The sequence below is a fragment of the Mytilus galloprovincialis genome, chromosome 9 (genome assembly GCF_965363235.1).
Source record: "Mytilus galloprovincialis chromosome 9, xbMytGall1.hap1.1, whole genome shotgun sequence".
Taxonomy (NCBI): Eukaryota; Metazoa; Mollusca; class Bivalvia; order Mytilida; family Mytilidae; genus Mytilus; species Mytilus galloprovincialis.
In genome coordinates this window covers 20,525,319-20,546,454 of record NC_134846.1, presented here as the reverse complement: position 1 = coordinate 20,546,454, position 21,136 = coordinate 20,525,319, and the positions used below count along the sequence as shown (strand labels likewise).

The 21,136-nt window shown below is 30.9% G+C and overlaps 1 protein-coding gene across 1 annotated transcript; it reads right to left on the bottom strand.

Moving 5' to 3' along the window:
• Nucleotides 1-21,136, bottom strand: LOC143044594 (uncharacterized). The gene is made up of 10 exons (XM_076216655.1): nt 20,954-21,136; nt 17,085-17,297; nt 14,128-14,258; nt 12,330-12,498; nt 11,313-11,450; nt 8,348-8,503; nt 5,837-5,950; nt 3,541-3,573; nt 2,671-2,755; nt 1-391 (listed from the first exon to the last, which is right to left on the bottom strand). Exons 1-10 carry the CDS (start codon nt 21,021-21,023, stop codon nt 37-39), a joined length of 1,464 nt encoding a protein of 487 aa, XP_076072770.1. The 5' UTR covers nt 21,024-21,136; the 3' UTR covers nt 1-36.

The following is a 21,136-nucleotide window of genomic DNA, read 5'->3' as shown; positions in this document are numbered from 1 at the left end:
ATTGTTTAAAGTTCCTTTAATAATTATTCATCTTAATCACCGTGTGCTGACTATATTATATGTGTCTGATTCTAAACGTGTTTTGATTTCCCGGCCGTGTATCGTATCATACACTTCGACAGCACGCGAGGAGTCATAGAGATCCCCAATGTTTTCCTGATTCCTGTTATTTGTTATGCTAACGTCATATAAAACATCCACATGACCAAAAACGTCATACACAGGGCCTGAACTTTTTGTGGTAAACTTCTCGTGCGTATCACCTAAGTGGTTATAAACACCCTCTTCGGTGACGTTAACCAATGAATGTGTCTCTTTAGGAAAATTCGGCACAGTTGGTTCTGAATAGTACCCAGGTCGTTTCTGTAAAGTCTTTGATATCTTTGATTTGCTGAAAACAAAAGAAAATATACGATCGCTAATTTGTTTTAAAAAAAGTATTGAATTGTTTAGTCTTTAGTTTTCTGGATTGTGTTTTGTATAGTGTGGTTTGCCTTGTCTTTTTTGTTGTTCTTTTTGCCATGGCGTTGTCAGTTTGTTTTTTACTTATGAGTTTGAATACATGTTCCTTTGGTTTCTCTTCTCTAAAAACTCATAAACCGAGATAAAACAACAATGTCATGGCAGAAATTAGAAAATGCTAAATCAGTTCACATAGCACTAGATACATTTGTCTAAAACTAATGACTGAAAAATATTGAGGTTGGGGATGATATCAGGTACATTTAATATTAGAAGAAATGAATCATCAAGATATAAAATTGAAAGACTTATTTTCTTTATATCATTAAAAGAATAAGATAAGATTTCACATCGTAAACCGAATGCCACTGAATTTACATTTACCTGTTGTTTATAATATAAAACTGTATATAGCTCAGCAATTTAAAAACAGGACACGTTCTTCCAAAAGTGTTTTAAAGTGTGTGCAATCGAAACTTTTGATTATCAAGGTCGTTTCTGCTTATATAATGTAAATGTTGAATTACTAGAAATACTTAGGTTCTTCTTCCCCCCTTTTCTTTGAACTTTGTCTGGTGAAACATATACCAATACAAAAAAAAGACTTGGTATGCTAGCCAATTAAACAACTATCCAGTAAGGAATGCATGAAGTAGATATAAGATGTTACAGGCAAATGTACCGCCTTCAACAATGAGAAAAAAACCATACCGTATTGTTAGCTATAAAAGACCCCGACAGGAAAATGTGAACTATTTAAATTAGAAAACTACCGGCCTTATATATTGAAAAACATTTAGCAAATAACAATGATAGACAAAGTAAATAACAACCACTAAACTAAAGGTTAATAAATTGGGACAGTCATATACAAAATGTGGCGAAATTAAATCTTGAAGCCATATGTGTGAGCACTCAAACCTCTCCAAATTCGGGATAGTAGTGTAACAGGACGACATAAAAAGAAACTGTGAAAAGCAGTTTCAATTGGTTCAACCAAAAGGATCGGTACCAGACACAAAGCAACTAACAAAACGACCCAAGAGAGTACTTGCAGTTATTGAAAGCTAGTCCATAGCCAATCACAATAAATATTAAACCAATGATGTTCTCCAGACTAAATTATAAATCAGTACACATGCAAGCGATTTACCATACATACGTCATAAGCAAAATCAAATGATCTCGTGAATCTTTATTGAGTATTTTTATTTAGCAATGTGCAAAATAAATAGATTGGAAGAATAAAATATCAGTATACAATGCTCAAGGATATATTCTTTGCCTTAGAAAAGAATTTGATAAAATAGTTTATTGACGAGGGTTAGATGTCCGAATGTCCGAATTTGGAGAATATTGAAGATTACATTTACACTGAAGATACAAGAACAGACATCAAATTAACACTTTCAACCTAAAAACACTAACATGAAATATCAAAAAGAAGATTTGGTATGATTGCCAAAAAGACAACTGTCGTGAAGAGACCAAAAAAAGAGGGACAAACAGTACCAGAGGGACAGTCAAACTCATAGATTGAAAACAAACTGACAACGCCATGGCTAAAAATAAAGAGACAAACAATAGTACAGAAGACACAACATTGAAAACCAAAGCCTAAGCAACACGAACCCCATCAAAAACTGGGAGTGATCTCATGTGCTCCGGAAGGGTAAGCAGATCCTGCTCCACATGAGGCATCCGTCGTGTTGCCTATGTTATTCAAATCCGGTTATTAGTCTTATTCGGTAGAATACATTCGTGAATAGGGAAGGGTATTGTTGTTATGGCATAAGGACAATTGAAGAATTTAATTTCTTATATTGTGATAGTAACAATATCAAAAGAAAGTCTTTTTTTTGAAATTTTTATAAATGATAATATACACTTAACAAATTTAATCGAAATAAATGATGCTATTACATTATATACTCAACCCAAGATCTCAGGTTCAGTTAAAAACCCACGAATCCTTTCTCGAACAGTCTATATAAATGAGATCAGGGGATTCTTGAAACATTTACTTTTATGATGTATATTATGAAGATTTATGCTCTTGGTAAAACTGATTGTTTTTATTTTTTTATGTTGTGTCAGATGCTTTACACATATGTAGTGTAATGGCATTAGATTTGATTTGAATAAAATTGATATATATTATGACATTGTGATAAAATTTAAACCAAACATTTATAAATTGATACTTACTGTCGTAATATGACTACTATAACGACTATTGCTAATACAGCTAAAAATCCTACAATTCCACCAATTGACCCATACAAAATATCATCTAGAATACACAAAAGATTAATGTTATTAATTATTATTAATGATACACAATTGAAACATTATGTCCATTTTAGAATGACAATTCAAAATGCGCAAATAAATATGAGCGATTGAATAGGATAACAACAAATGCTTCTCTTTTTACTTTTTTTCACGTCGTCTATTAAAATAAGGTCGTAAAATATTACGTAGCTGCGATGCTGCAACCTTAAAATCCAAATAGAAACATGAAGTATGTATGAGACTCCTTGAAATGAAAGATGGTGACATTTCTGCTGCTAGTTAGTTGGAAATGCATTTCACTACAAAATATTTCTATTTGGGTGCGAATATGTTTTTGTTAAATATATGAAACAAGCATATATCAGAATATTACCACAGGTATTCGTGTGTCGAAAAAATGGACGGGCTTCATTCATTTTACAATATCAAAGTTAGGAACTTTTTATAACGCAATTAGTGAAAATGTGGAATTTATACTCTCAATTATATTGATCATGTTACCATTGTTCTTTAGCAACCATAACACATTTTACCTCTTGTTATGCATGTAAATGTGTCTTAAGCGTTTCAAAACAAAACAAAACATATTGTATATTAAAAATTAAATAAGATAATAAGTGAGGTTTACACAAATTTTATGGATTCAATATTTTTTCCATATACATATTTTATTTGTATATACATTGTGACGTAAATCGATTGCAATATCTTAAATCACTATCTAAATTATTTGTTGATGGAAAATAGCAGTCATTACAGTAACTGTGTTTATTCAAAACTTACATGTGCGTGTATTGCTAGCTTCGTCTTTTAGCACTACAAATATGTAATATTATAATTGCTTTTAAGGATAATGATGATATGTAGTACACTATATAAACTATAGTGTCAATAAAGTGTCTTTTAATTTCTCTTTGAATGTAATACCGCATAGTCAGCTATTAAAGGCCCCGAAATGATAATGTAAAACAACAGACCACTTTCGAGTTTGTCCGTCACCGGAAAAAACTTGTCAATTATGCGCTTTTATGACGTCATTTACCAGATAGAGGGGATCGTCTGCATCCCTACACTCTTAACGTGCATCAAGCGTCTTAGTGATCGTCATTGTGCAGGATTAACTAGAAATAATACTTGATCTGGAGGTCCTAAATCACAATTTCATAAAGACAGCAGTGCTGAAAGACTTTAATAAATGCATGTACATTTTTTTGTACCATATGTTGGATAGATAATATACTGTTCCGACCGACAAGAACTTGTCATATAATATTTTGCATATAGAGACGTGTGTTTTATTGAACTACATGAAATGATCATCTTTCGATTCGATTTCATGATGTCTTATAAGATAGATTTGTACAGCTTTTACTTTAGATTTTTCTAAATTTGCAATTATTAATATCATGTTTGTCCATTCGCCAAAAATCTCGATAATACATATATATATATAAGAAAATTAGTTATGACTGCTAATGAGACATCTCAAATAAAGGCAACAGTAGTATATCGGTGTTCGAAATTCGAAAATCGTTTGACAGAAAACAAATCCGGACTACCAACCAAAAAAGAGAAAAATAAAGGAACAACAGGAACACCAAAATGCAACAAAAACAAACACTAACACAAATAAAAACGAACAATTGGATAACAACTGCCACATTTGTGACTTGGTACTTGACATTTAAAAAAAACATTGGTTGAACTTGGTTTAATGGCATGCAAAACATCCCATGTTGCACATGTTATAACAATGTTTAAAAAATATCGCTTTAACACAACGTGACATGAATACAGCACAAACATACGCAAGACCATTCAGACCAGCGAAACGCACAAACAAGCACTATATTAGTCGATACAACATGCAAACCATAGAACAACAACGAACATATCCAATCAACGAAAAACAACACAGTCTATCAAATTCAGTATATAAGTCGAGAATATACATTTAACAAAGATAGTAATATGAGGCAATTTCCTAATTATTTGGACTAAAAACGATACGACACAACACATTATTTGACAGAGAGGGGGGTAATTGTTTTACTATTTTATACTTTGTTCACAAATATACTAAATCCAGTTATTTTGTGAACCAATTAAATGAATAGCCACAGTAAAAGTAAGGCCATTTTTTCCACTTCTAAATAAATAATGTTAAAATGAGATGAAACATACGCGTTTGTGAGGTTTACTGAAATGGTAAAGAGTTAGTAAATGATTTGACTCTTTACACTCAACTTCGGTGTGTAAAAAGTAAAATCGCAAAAATACTGAACTCCGAGGAAATTCAAAACGGTTCCTAATCAGATTGCAAAATCAAAAGCTCAAACACATTCAAACGAATGGACAATAACTGTCATGTTCCTGACTAGATACATGGATTTTCGTATGTTAAAAATGGTAGATTAAATCTGGTTGCATGACAGTCGTATATAATTTCATTATATTGACAACAATATATGAACAAAATAAAAAGACTTATATAGCTGACATTGCGGTATGGGCTTTGCTCATTATTGAAGCCGTACGGTGACCTATAGTTGTTAATTTGTTTGCCGTTTTGGTCTCTTGTGGAGAGTTGTCTCATTTGCAATTATACCACATCTTCTTTTTTATACCATATGTAAAAATGTAAAAAAAAAAGAGGTTACAGCAGTCATTGTTGTGTTATTATCTTAATCAATATAAAAAAAAAACATTTTTCTTTTGCTTGGTGTGGACACATTTTATTTTAGAAAAAAATCAAATCAATTATAAAATTGAGAATGGAAATGGGCATCGTGTCAGCGAGACAACAACCCTCCTAAAGATAAGATAACAGCCGAAGTATGTATAGCCTTTTCATAGATATAAAAAAAAAGGGGGGGGGCAAAAGATACAAGATGGATAGTCAAACTCATTGAGCGAAAATAAACTGACCACGTCAAGGCTACAAGGAAAAACAATCTAACATAAATTTGAGTACGGTGGAAGTCTACAAAAGATACACAACCGAAGCCCGAATAAAAAGTTGTTAAATGTATGCATTTCCATTGTCTCATAAGACTTTAGTTTAACTAGATAATCTTACCACATATAGGTTGTAGATTTTCACTACAATCCCCAGCTTTTAATCTATATTGTATCTTTGTAGTTCCCCATACCTCTACTCTTAAACAAAGTTCGGGATTGGACAATTCGTTAACTGAAAAATAAGCTAAATATATATACTAGTATCTTTAATTTTGATATCAGTTACTGAAGTCCAGTACCTAACCTACAAACAAAACCATACCAATTATATGTGGTCGTAATCTATTCTATACTGCAGTGACATTAGACATTGTTAGAAAGCTTGATATTTTGAGCACCGATAAATTCAGACTTTCAAATTTGTAGAAGACATACAAAAATACGTACATGTGCTGATGATTAATTTACACTGTTAAACTTAATAAGAAAGTGTGAATGTCTTTACAGTTTGAGATTAATTTTTCTTTTCCTTTTATTTTTTTAAATTTTTTGTTGACAATTTGTATTTGGACAATGTAATGTATCAGTCATGGGAATCACTCAAAATACACAAATTGGTTTAATTTTTATCTGGTAGCGTAAATATGTTATTGAATATCGTATTGACCATTGAAAAGTGTTTGCAGTATATTAATATATATCTGATTAACGCTCTATAATTCGTCTAGAATTAAGGTTTTTTTTCTGATTGCAATATTACGGTGTGATTTGACATCTTCTTAGGTTTACATGCCTTATTTTGATTGCTGCGTATTGGTCGGCCTTTTATGGTGAAACTTCTCGTGTATTATATCAATTTTATCTTTTTACTCTTAACATAGAAGAGTTGAGTATTTTTCTTTCGCTTTCTTAATGGTCGTAGGACCTATTGTTTTCTCTCTGTTGAATTTTTGATTTAAAACTGTTGTCATTAATAGGTACTTATGAAAGTATAGATTTATTATCCACCTATCATTAGTGAAAAGGATGTCTAGAGGGTTAAGTGTATGTCATGAGATTTTGGATGCACCAGTTACCAACTTTGAATCTGATGGATTCAATGAGAGAAGCGAAAAACGATTTAAAAAAACAAATCAAAACAGTAATCTTGATATTCATACAATTTATAGAACATCAATAAATATGTTAAACTGTCCTTCAATCTTGCGTAGTTAAAGCTATTAAAATATATAATTGGTTTTGTATAGAACATCAATTGATATGTTAAACTCTTACCCAAACTTAGTGTAGTTTAAGCTACAAAAACGGTTGTTGTTATGCATCCGATTTCATCTTGACAGATGCACACGCCTCATGAATCTAGTTTGTCAAGCGAAATATTGCGTATTTCTAATTAGAAACTAATAGAACGTTTTTTTATGAATCAATCAGCTTGTTTAAGGTGGAATATAAGTATAACTTTCCCGATATCGATTTTTTTTTATACTTTGCTAAAATGAAGATGTTGGTATGCTCTTTCCAAAAATATAATAAAAGGATGGGTCACCGTGCTATTTTTCAAGCTATGAGTCGTTGAAAATTGCCTAAATTTGCTTAGAATGGTCATGCAAAAACACATTTTTGTGCATAACAAGAAATCTATGATATAGAATTTTGAAATAAATTGTGAGAATACCGGTTTTATAATATGTTTTTAGAAAATAAAAAGCAAAAAATGGTGTCACCGAAAATGTTATCTTGCTACAAATAAAAATTAAAAATTTTCCTATCAATCCAGTTTATTTTTTTTACTTAAAGAGTTATCTCCCCTTAAATAGCTTCGTTGAAAAAAATATTCTAAAACATAAATGTTGGTATTTGTTTAAATATTTTGGATAATATAAATCAGCAAGTTTTCTTCATGTAAATAAACAGTTTAACCAATAAAATTGGATTCGGTCTGCAAATTTGCAGATTTTGGCAGATAACTAGACTTATTGTGTACTGCGATAGTACAATCCAAGATGGCGGTATACCATGAATCTACCTTAAGTTATATTCAAAGACATTTATATAATTTCAATTCTGTAACTCTATCAGTTTATTTTCACAAGTAGAACCACGCCTAAATAGATTGAATGTTGATTGTTGCTATTCTTAGACACAATATATATACATGTATATATATATATTTGATTATCAATTTGAAAGTGGTAGCTGTTAGGATAGTAAATGTATAATTAATTTGTAACAAAGACAAACGAGTTCACATATAAATTTTCAATAATCTAAATTCGAACAGTCTTTTAACTTTTCCGACACCCACTCAATTCAAAAGCAAATAATGACATGAATGATGGGAAATGATTTCATCAATTTCAATAATGTCATTATTGTACGCAGGGCCGAATATCTTTGATAAATGACATCACAATGGCAAAGTTTCACACTAATGAATGAGATCTGGTGACGTCTTGTTGCAGACAAAATATATAATTGTGTAAGAACTCAAGAATTGTTCTTAAAAAAACTAAATGAGCAGTACATGTTAGGTTTACATGAGTTTATTGCAAATAAAATCAAAACAAAGTTTAAACATATTGGTGACGGTCAATTAGTTGACACATGTCTCAAATTTATTCATACTCACAATTTTCCCATGTAATAACCTCTGCGGAATGCTTCCCATTCCAAACACTATCGTTCGTACAAGTATGTGTTCCTATGGTTGATGAAAGAACTCTATCTTCATTTATACACGCCATCTGGGAATCGAACCAAGAATACTCAGAGCCAATACACGATTCTAAAATTGATAACATTGGATAATAAAATAGACAACGCCATTGTTTAAAAGAAAATAAGTCAAAACAACAAACAACATAAACAAATTACTACATCGAAAACTGTTACCTGAGAAACACTAACCCCAACAAAACGTGGAAACGGAAGCAAGTGCTCATAAAGCGAAAGTAGTTCCTATGCGTCTGGTTTCATCCGTGATTTTACTGACTTAGTCGCATTTGGCAATAACATAATCGATGAAGAGAAAAAAAGGATATGTATATAAAATGTGAAATCATTAAAAATACAGAACTCCGAGGAAAATTCAAAAACGGAAAGGAACCTGATCAAATAGCAAAATCAAAAGGTCATACGCATTAAACGAATGGATAACTACTGTCATATTCCTGACATAATACAGGCATTTTCGTATGTAGAAAATGGTGGACTGAACGTGGTTTTAAAGCTAGATGAACCTCTGAATTGCATGACAGACGCATCAAATTTCATTATATTGACAAAGATGCGAGAACAAAACAAGCATACAAAAAATGCTAAAACGTCAAAAATAAAGGTACAACGGTCAACATTGTGGTATAATCTTAATCACAATAAAAACAAACGGATATTTAAGAAAGAACCACAAACAAAATAGCATAACATAACTGTATATTTCACATCCATTGGATAAACGTTTTTTGTTAAAGGGAAACGTCCAGGTTTATATCTGTTCTTTTGTATATCCGAGGTAGATTGAGGAAGCAGACTTTGGAACTCTGTAATTTGATGTATAGTATACGAATATAAAGTGCTGCTACCACATAATATAATTGTTTTGTAAAGGATATGTTTACCAGTGCAATATACAAATGTATATTCTACGATGGATTATATTCGCCACTAATTAATTACTGTAAAGCACAATTTAAAACATATGTTTGTCAGTTAAGCTGTCAGTAATTAGAAGCTTAACAAGTTTATGCATAGCAATAGGATATATTTTTCTTACGTTCTGTATGTAATGTATTACAAAGTTGTCTTTTTGTTATTATTAGGCGCTCATACATATTTGTCTTTAACAGAGACTGAAAAGTGTTCATACTGTTCTTGAATTTGAATAAACCAATTTCACTGTAATATACATTTCTCTCATCCTAATTTTTTTCCTAACCTGTTGGTTTTTGGTATTAGATCAACCTGTGGTTCGTTTAATTTGTACTGATTTATACATTGGTAAAAATTAAACTAATATGTCCCTGTCCTCTTTTGACTTTCTATTCCGATGCCACAAAAAGATGACCACATCTAATGACATAACGAAGAAAGAACATATTCTTTGGCAGATCAATGAAGAAAGACTCATTTGTTTAGATTTCGTCTGACTATCAGCAGATCAATTTCTTCCACCAAATATCGTCAAATACGATATCTCTTCACTATCGACAGTAAAATATTTAATATTTGAACACTCGGCTAGTCTTGCATGGTTTTGTTTTGAAAACTTTACGTCTCGCGTAGAGAAATATCTTTTTCACTCGTCTAAATGGTAGAATTTAAATTATATTGTATTAAAGAAATAAAACAACACAAATATAAAAAAACTTCACTATATACATAGTTTCTCATCTAATCGTACATGATTAACTGAATAAAGTTCCCTTCTTAAATATTAGTTAGTTGAAAACTTATATATTGATTAGTCAAAAACAAGAACCAACCACACGGCGTATACTATGACATTTATAAAGTGTTGTTTTAATTTTTTTCGGAAAAGAACAAATTATCAAAAAAACAAACAATAAAAAAACGAACAGTTTTTGTGTTTGTATTTCATCAATTACATTGTCCAACTTAGTTCAACATAGAACACTGAATAACAGAGATTTACAAATAGTCAGCATCTGGTAAAAATTGCATCGTAACCAAGAAAACGTAATTTGCTTCTTAAAAAATCAATTTCATTTAGATGATTTCGTGTTATCATGTGGAAACATTTTTTAGCAGTTTCTTGCATTTGCACAGAATTCTTCTCGGTATTGAGTCTCCCTTCGTGTCTCGTTGGTTATGGGACGTTGCGTAAAAAATAGAAAATAGCATCACTATTGTTTCCCAAAAATTTTTTTTTTTATAACTGAAAGACTATGTGCAGTTAATATTTGAAATTTGAATTAAAATTGGTTCCTTCATTTTTAAAACGATGAGTCTAGAGCTTAACAAACTTTCGATTTCATAACAAACATAATGTCTTCTCTTTTGAAAAATAATCAACCAGTCAGATAAATGAGATATAAGTAGCTGATGAGATAACAAGCTAACTTTGAGGGTGTGAATTGGTGTCCTTCATTTCTTTTTCTTTTTTAATATTGTATGCTTTTTCCTGTACTAATATTAATCTTGCCTGTAATGCTCGATTCTTTATAATTTAGTCCCCCATTATTCACATTTTTACTGTCCAAATTGTTATATTCTTTATTCTTTAGCCCTTTACTCATTTTACACATTTTGCCCATCATTCCCTTTACTCTGTAATTTCCATTCAGACCCTCGCCTATGTAGAATATCCGTCAAATGATAACATTTCTAATTGAATAATTCTTTTATTTAAAAAAAACAAAAAAAAAAAACGTTACCTGATGATAATGTTTCTTTTTTAAATTTAAAAATGATGGCAAAAACTAAACTTCTTTAAAAAGAAACCCACTCAGGACCGAAATGTTTTTTTTTATCAACAGAGGTTAAAATTTGCTGAAATGCATTCTAATAATAATATATGCAGATTTTGTCATATTTCACAGGTAACCCCGACTCTTATCATGATTAAATTGACTCACCTGTTTCATTGATCGTGTTGATGTCTGCGCATACAGCCTTGTTCCTTTTAAAGCAGAAATCATAAATGAGTTTTCCTTTTCTAGTTGTACCACAAGTCTTTCCAATGTCATTTTTGAACTGGTCACTTGACTGGTCAGCTAGATAAAAAAAAAACTAACGGTACTAGTACTGAAGCAGTCTTATCTAACAACAAAACAAATTTTTAAACTTTTAGGATGATTGCAAAAACTGATACTTTGCATGAGAGTTTGAAGGTAATGTTGGTATATGAACACTAAAAAATATATCTATCTATGATAATCTCCGCAACAGCGATGGTGTTCCTTTGCTAAGTCAACGAATCGCAACAGAAACGACGTACATGTAACCACTGTTTGAGGATCAGTATTACAATCAGTAAGAAGTGATTCGCTATCGAAATGATTTTAAAAAGATCGCCTATTAATTCATTCCCATATCAAAACTTAAATGTCGTAATGACCAGTCTTGATATCATTAAGTTCCTTACCAAACCTAATTAAATTGATGCGCACTTGTGATGAAGAACTTGTTGAATATGGTCATATTAAACAACAACATGACTTTTGTACATCTCAGAAATGTCAAGTTAGGTGAAAGTTCGCTACAGTTTATTATACAGTTTAATGCAAATGCAATATGCCCACCGAGAAAAATGTAAGGAAACTAAATCTCTTGTGGTTAATTCATGGTCAAGTCATTCTTCCTATAATAAAGTATCATATTTTAATTCGTGATTAATTATTATTTTCGTACAGTTTTACTGGTTACATATACCAGTAAAAGAGGGGCGAAAGATACATGAGGGACAGTCAAACTCATAGATTGAAAATAAACCTGTAAATTATCCAAGTAACACTCCTTGACACATCAGTTTATATGTACAGAACAGGGATTGCAAACGTCTCAAATGTAGGAAATATTTTACAGACAACCTGTTTGAAAAACATTTAAACGTTATCTTTCCACGGTTCACTCTCTTGTTATCTTTAACTTACCCACTTGGATCATATATCCACTGAACAAAGTAACGTTGCTTGATCGTTTTCCTCCACAGAAGTCTTTTTTATTTCCAGGACACACATTTTTGCAAAGTTTGACTGATAATCGCGAGCTTTTGTTAATCGTAGTATATTTCCCTTTTGGCACACACAGACAATCTACATTCTAAATAATTACATAAAAGTTAGTGTTCACGACTGGAAATTCGGATGAACATGTAAATGTATATTATACTTTGTACTAGTTTGGCTTTATAAATATTTCGATTTGAGCGTCACTGATGAGTCTTATGTAGACGAAACGCGCGTCTGGCGTACTAAATTATAATCCTGGTACTTTTGATAACTATATATATATCGATGATGGAAGTTTTGAAATTCGCCAAACTGTAATCAATCGATTGCTGCTGTTAAATAAAAATTGCTGTGTTTTTTGGCCTATTCACCAAATATTGAGAAAACAAATCTCGTTAAAGTGCTAAGTAACTTTTTTTGTGCTTAGTATTAATTAACTTAGAAGTCAGGTCAAGTTAAAAAGGAAAATCGTGAATCGTGTATTTACTTTATTTTGCCCTTTTAACTTTATTGGATTCGGGCGTCACTGGTGAATCTTTTGTATGCGTTATTACAAAATTTAATCCTGGTATCTTTGATGAGTGTATTTTCATGTACTAAATTTGTTTAAGAACCTTTGATTTTTTGTTTATGTGGTCGTTTATCAAATTTCCAGAGCAGTCGTAATTATAAGCCCTCCATATCAGCCACATTATTTGAGTATGTTGGACGAACCTGCCTACTATCGTATCATTTGCCTATACGTTAACGTCCTGAATACATGGGGCTTGTTTGCTAATGACTCGTTTACTTCAACAACCTATATGTTGCTGTTGATGACAATATCAAAGTTATAACATTTTTAGCAAAAGAATGTAACATAATTATGTGAATGAATATATATATATATATATATATATGTATATATATATATAAAATATATGGACAATTTTGTTTTGTTTTAAGTTTTCTTAATTGTTTTGAATAATTTCACACAATGTCATCAAGATCAAATTTCAAACCACTTATTCATTATTATGGGATGAAATTGTTGTTTCGGAATACACTAAAATGTTGTTACAACCTTCCAATTTTGAAACTGTGCTTATTTCATTTTGAAGGAAATCAAAATAGTTCTATTTGTTCGTCTCTTAATACATGTAATAAGTTATCTTCAGGTACAATTTTGATATCCCAACTTCTGGTAGTAGATTTATAATACATAATTTCCGAATTATTATTTTTGGGTTTTTTTATTATCTGAATTTTCATTTTTATTGGATTGTCATTGTCGGACTTCTAATCTGTATTTAATTTTAAAAAGCTTAATCATAATTTTAATTCTACAAATAGAATACTGAAAGTTCAATTTAATTTCTGGATCCAACTGAATTCCAATTTAAAATGTAAAATATACAAAAAATATGAAAAAAACATACTCTGATCTTTATCGACGTATCCATATTAATATACATTTTACATCTTTTGGTATCTTTTTTACAAAAATCGTTCATACAGTAAAGTTACTTGGCGATATTTTTTAAAAATATCGATTTTAGTTGAAATGATAGGACATTTTTTGAGTGAGACCTCACTCTTGTTCCATGACTGTATTAAAAACTAATATTTTTTAAGTACAAATTAGACATTTTATAATTGCCCTGGCATAGTTTGAGAAATTCATCTTTATATTTACAATTATTTATGCAGGTTGACCTTTAATGCAGTTTCGTAGACTTACGTTCATAAATATGAAGCTTCCTTGAGTAAGAGAAGGACACCTATGGGAACATGAAAATACTGAGTTTTCAGACAAATTAAATTGTCCACGATGAATTTTGTTTACGGTAGCTGTTTGTATATAATAACAACCTAAAATTGAAATGAAACAAAACATAATTATACATGTAACCTGTGAAATCTCAGATAGAAATACTATGCACCTTAAACAAAGACTCAAAAAACCAAAGGACATTTACATCAACAGATATACATAATAAATGAGAAACAACACGAACTCCACTAAAAACCGGGAGTGAAATCAGGTGCTCCGGAAGGGAAAACATTTCCTGCACCGTATACAGCACCATTATTATTAGCTATGTACATATATGTAGGTTTAATTAGAATAAACCTTAAGATACAGGTGTCTTCCAGGTAATACTGAACCGTTACTTTTTGATGTCTTGTGGTTATTTTCGGTAGATATATTCCGTTGTTGTCTCATTGAATTTACCTTCCATCAATAATTATTCATTTAGTCTTTTGTTTTCGATGTTGTGTTTGTCTATATATTTTCTAGCCATGGCGTTGTCAGTTTATTTTTTATCTATGAGTTTGACTGTCTCTCTGGTATCATTCGCCCCTCTTTTACATAAAGTTAGTAGTCATTATATACTACAAAATTTTTGTAGTTGAAACACATGAAATATTCGCTCATTTCTTTTTCATTATATAGGATTTGATAGAAAAATTACTTATCATCATCGTTTTTACAAAGAGAAATAATAATTTATGTTTAATGATTTATATAGAACTGTATACTGTACATAGTTGTATACTGCATTAGTAATAGTGTTCTTAGAATTGAACAAGGGCGTCACACTAAAACCCCTGTAGAAGAAAGAATTTGTCCTTTGTGTCACTTAGAAGTAGAAGATGAATTTTATTTAAAATGTACAAAACTAAATATAATTAGAGACCAACTGTTTTCCAAAATAAGTAAAATAGTTCCCTTTTTTTAAATATGACTAATGAAGCAAGATTTAAATTTTTGTATACGTGTGGTGAGACTATTATAATTAGAATTAGTGTTAAATTTATAAGCGACATTTCTAGAAATGCTTTATTAAGTACAAAATAACTTTGTGGTACCACCTCCTCATATAATATTCATGAATTTGGTATGATATATATGTTTGTATGTTTGTGTATAACCAATGTGTATTCCTGTAATTTTGGATTTTAAACCAATAAAAATTTCTTACTTACTTACTTCTGTCTGTAAATGCCAGTACTCTCAGATTTGTACTTGGTTTCATTTTGTTTTTTTGGGGGGGGGATGTACATTCACCTGGCCACGTCCACTCGGTTTTTTTGTTAGATGTATCCGTCTGATTAGTTGAGCCATTTTTATTTGATATGTATATTTTGTTCATGACATATATGTACTGTTACACCAATGTCCAAGGTCAGAGGAAGGGGTGACGCCTTCAAACTAATTTAACCCATCACATCGTGTATGGGTCTGTCAAGAGTCTGTAATGCAGTGGTTGTCGCTTGTAGACCGTTGTTTATTTCGTTTAAATCATTAGATACAATATATTTGATATTTATAGCTGAATATGCTGTATGGACTTTGCTCATTGTTTAAGGCGGTATGGTGACCTATATTTGTTGATATATGTGTCATGTTGGTCTCTTTTGAAGAGTTGTCTTATTGGCAATCATACCACATCTGATATCATGTCACCCATGCTTTGGTTAAGCCTTAGAAGTTAATGTCCATGCATGGATGTTTTTTTAATCAAGTGTACTGAGAATTTTTTCGAATGACTCTTAACATCATAAGATAGAATCATGGAATGAACAAAAAAGTGTTCAGTGTTAAGCATTTATTTAATATGATGTCCTTAACTGTAAGTCTTTGGTATTGCAATACAAACAGCAATATTCTAGACAATATTATCTAAACATCCATCCTACACTGTATATTTGAAGTACTTTCTAATACTAATATATAATCTGCATTAACATAGATATAGTATTTAAAACAGTAGTATACCGCTGTTCGAAATTCCTAAATCGACTGACAAAAAAACAATTACGGGTTACAAACTAAAACTGAGGGAAAAGCATCAAATATAAGAGGAAAACTACGACACAACATTAAAATGTAACACACACAGCAACAAACTATAATATAACAATGGCCATGTTACTGACTGGGTACAGGATACTTTAAGAAAAAAAATTGGGTTGAAACTTAGATAAAGGCGGACTGTTAAAATTTGAAATTAGCGCCTGCTGATATGGCAATGCATAGTCTTCAGATGAAAAAAATTCTCCAAATTGACGCACGTTGACCAAAAAATGATATTTTTTACATTATTTATGGTCAACTGAGGATCTGTGTCTCATCGGCAACAATATACGGTATACTCCATTGTCTTATATTTATTCCATTGTCCGAATACATCGTAAAACACACCACTCTTCAAATAAACACGCAGAGGACAAACAAAATAACCAGCTACATTTACCATGCGACGAAGAAACCACTCTATTGCAATACATTTTTTACAAATACCTTTATACGAAAAATGTATAGCGTTAACCATGGCTGACACCCGTCATTAGCTGCCAGTTATATTATTACATATTATACTAAAATAAGATGTGTTTACAGCTATAGTTTGTGCAATGCAACTTTGATTTCCATTAAAGGATGGAAATACGTTTGAAATATGTAATACAATTTAAATAGATATCAATTATTAATTCAAGTTGCAGTATATATACAATGTAAGGTCAATGTCATGAAAAAACATTTACTTTTTTGTATTCGGAAAAAAACTCGAACCTCGCCTTTCCCCAGTTTCTTAATCCTTACAAAAAAATGTGTATTGGATTCTGACATTGACCTCATATTGTAAACATGTACCAATTGATGTTTTGTTTTGATCATAATGATTTTACCTTCGTAAACTACAACAGGTGACCTCTGCACAAAACCATTTATCCAGTACTCAATCTTGTTTGATGATATATTAGCTATTTTACCTATAGCATTAGAGGCATTGCAGGTGCTCGGTTGACAGTGTTCGAAAATGGTTGAACCGCCAAATCCGTCTTTGCAAGATTGAAAAGAATCTAGCCATGTTGTCTTCTCGGAGTGTGCAATCAATGAATCTAAAAAGACATTAATATTCTGTGCTTTTTCAAAAGTATAAATTGGTGGACATTTTTTGATATCTTTAAATTAAGGGAAATACATCTCTTTTATTACTTGAAAATGTTATTACGGCAAACTTCAATAAAGAAATACCCATACTTTCATGTTATTACAAAAGAACTAGTTTGGGAGAGTCAAATCATATCATCTGACAGAATCGTAGAACGTACGTATATGTATTTTTAGTTGTATCAATCTGATGAGTTAAACCTTTTTTAAATGATGTTTATAGTTTGTTTTTATGTTGTACTGTTACATCACTGTCCCAGGTTAGGGAGGATCACGCTAACATTTTAAAAGAAAAGCGCTTCGGACGCAAGAAAGATTAAACGTGTTATTTTCAATTTGTTTACATCACTGGGTCGATACCTCTGCTGGTGGACTAACAGTCCCCGAGGGTATCATCAGCTCAGTAGTCAGTAATTCGGTACTGACATGATTTAAAAAAACCTTACTAAAACTGTCCGTTTATAAATTTTGAAATTATGAAGAAACTAAGGTTTCAAATGCCTCAGGCAAAGTTGGCTTGAGATGATTTTGGCTATTTATTTTAGGTATTTTTTACATAAGGCTCTTCAACGGTTTCGGTACTTATGCATCTTCAGATTTCAAATGTTTGGCTTTGAGTGTTCGATATAAAGGTAAATCCAGAAAAGCGCTTCGGACGAAAGAAATTATTAAACGTGTTTTTTTTTTAATTTTTTAAACCCCGTCAAAGTATGTACGTATGTGTCTGTCCAAAGTCAGGGGTCACTACATGTTTTTTTTTTCAGTGGTTGTGGTTTGTTGCTGTGTTACATATTTGTTTTTCGTTCATTTTTTTGTAGATTGATCAGACCGTTAGTTTTCTCGTTTGAATTGTTTTAATTTTGTGATACAGGTGCCTTATATAGATGACTATGCAGTATAATATTTGACTATTGTTGAAGGCCGTAAGATGACCTATAACTGTGAATTTTTGTTTTATTTTGGTCTCTTGGGTCTCATTGGCAATCATACCACATCTCCTTTTTCATGTACTGATCTAAGAAAGCATTATCAGGCTATTCGATATTATAACTCATACTCATGTATACTATTGGTACAACGTAAGACTTATTAAATACTTTTCAGGTCAGAACAAAATTTTTAAAAAATAAAAATAAATCCAGCAGACACAGTTAAGATCGGCCATAACTTCTCTTAACACTCTCAGAATCAACTATTGCATGAACTAATTTGTAGATATAATACTAGTTTTTACATGTATTACACCGAGGGATAGTTGGGTCTAGATAAGAAACCCCGTCGACCGGGATTTAACATACCAGTTTTTTTAAGATCAATGCTTCAGCATATTAACATATGACTGGGATTGGAAATTTTACGTTCAGGCAAACGACTATTTAAAGAATATTTTAAATCAAAATAGGTTACTATATTTTTCGCTATTGATACAGATTAAAGCCAAAAAAATAAACCTTTTTCGAACTGCTATTTTACAAACCAAGATGTCGGTATACAGTTAATCTACCTTAATGGTATACTAGCTTATGACAACTTTTGAATGTGGCGGAACTGCCTGAAGACGTTTAAAAACGTTCTGAAAGTCTGATATATTTCTACCATAGAACCTTTTTTTTTTAAGATTAAATTAAACTTAAAAAAAAGGTTTTGTAAATTTTGAGACAGATTGCCCAATTTTGAGACAGATTGCCCATAAAGGTTAGACTACCTATTCGAATAAAGCGAACAAGTCATGCATTGCGATTTTTTTAATGAACTTGATCTAGCAAACAACCACTGAATTACAGGTTCCTGACTTGACACAGGCACCTACATACAGAATGTGGAGGGGTTAAACATGTTAGCGGATCCCAACCCTCCCCTAACATGGTACAGTGATATAACAGTACAATATATGAACAATTAGTCAATACTTTCACATAGGATACATGAATAGTGTTACACTTTGTTTCATCCAAATTATCAATCAGGCCAATTTCTATTATGCTATCAGAATAGTCACTTGAGCCAATTTCTAATTTATATTATCATAATTTACTGTATGCATGTATCAATTATATTTCCTGTTTCCATCTGGGTATTTTTGTATTTTATAACGAAGGTTTATTATGTGGTCATTGAATGAAAATTCTATAGTGTGCATCAATGTTTTTTTTATAACAGACTCAATACGAGAAAATTGCTTTTCAGAAGAAGAAAAAAGTTTAAATATCAAATAAATATCACTGGCTTCTTTTTTCTTGAAAATTAAAGAAGAAAAAAAGAAAACCACAAAAAATATAATTTGTTCATGCATTTTGTGTATGAATTACAATTTGTACAAAGTAAAATCAAATCTTGTACACAAAACATCTACATTGTATTTGTTTTCCTTTTTCATGAGAATTGTTCGAATTTGAATTTACGTATATCTGGGTTCCTTGTACCCCCATGCAAACATGTATATGAAATTCAAATCAATTATTAAAATAACAAAAAGGAAAACATATGGCCAAGGATACCTGATGAGGATCATAATTAAAATGTATATATATCGATATATATATCTAATGCCTAGCGAGTTCCGTATAACCAGTCATATAATAGTATCTACAGTTTTTTTAAATTTCATTTACTGTTATCTGTTATTATCCCTTTTCAATTCCTTATTATCTGTTTTAAGCCAAATCAATTTACTGTTTTGTTGTTATTGGAACCCCTGTGCCCCCCTCACTACATGCACTTCACACTTAATCGGTTTAAACTTCAACAGATACCGCACAGAAAAACATATTATCAAATTCTATCCTATTTATAATATTGATGAAATTCGATCAAATTGATTTAGTCAGACATATATACATTGTATATCTTTATTCTCATCACCAAATACATAGGTACAGAGAAGACATGCATGTATAATACAATATATTAACTACATAAACATAAATATACAATATATACAACAACAACAAAGACAAAAAGAACTTATTCAGGAGGACACACTCACTTGTTTATAATTCGTATAAACTTACATAAATTAATGAGATCTGTCCTATTTGTAGACGACATAATTTCAGTAAATAATATAATATTTGGCCTTATACTAAAATTTCGATTTATAAATTTACTTCTCTCTTCTCTCTTCTCTCTTCTCTAAAATGTGAACAATTAATAATGTAATCAACAAATTTTAACACTAAACTTTTGTCATACGCGTGAGTAAAATTCCGAGCCATATACATTTACAAAATATTGACCCATAAACAATCTGTGACAACAATTATTGCCTTAAAAGTATTATTTTAGAAGTCTCAATAAAAGTATGTACTACATATATGTATAATTGGAAGATGAAAATTCATAACACATTTATATATAGAAACCTTGGTGAAACTACACCATATAGATATATTACAGATATATAATGAATAAGTAATTTAATCCGGGGGATCGTCTGTCTATACTTTATCATATACTGAGAAGGCATTATACTGTCCCCAAGTACCCCCAACCCCCTACCCAGGTGCGTAAAGATTACAAGGGGCGAAATTAAATAAATACTAGAAATTATTACTTATTAGTTTACAAAATAATAAATTAAATAATAATTTAAAATTTTACTTACCAGTTGATGCATCCCTTGTCCATGTTGTCATAATAAACAGTATCAAATGTAATAAATTAATATAATTCATTTTAAGTTTAAATAACACTCATATTAATCATATATATGCGATGAATCTATCTTTCTGAAACACACATGTACACTCACACAGTGTATCATGTATCTATGTATATACATTATATA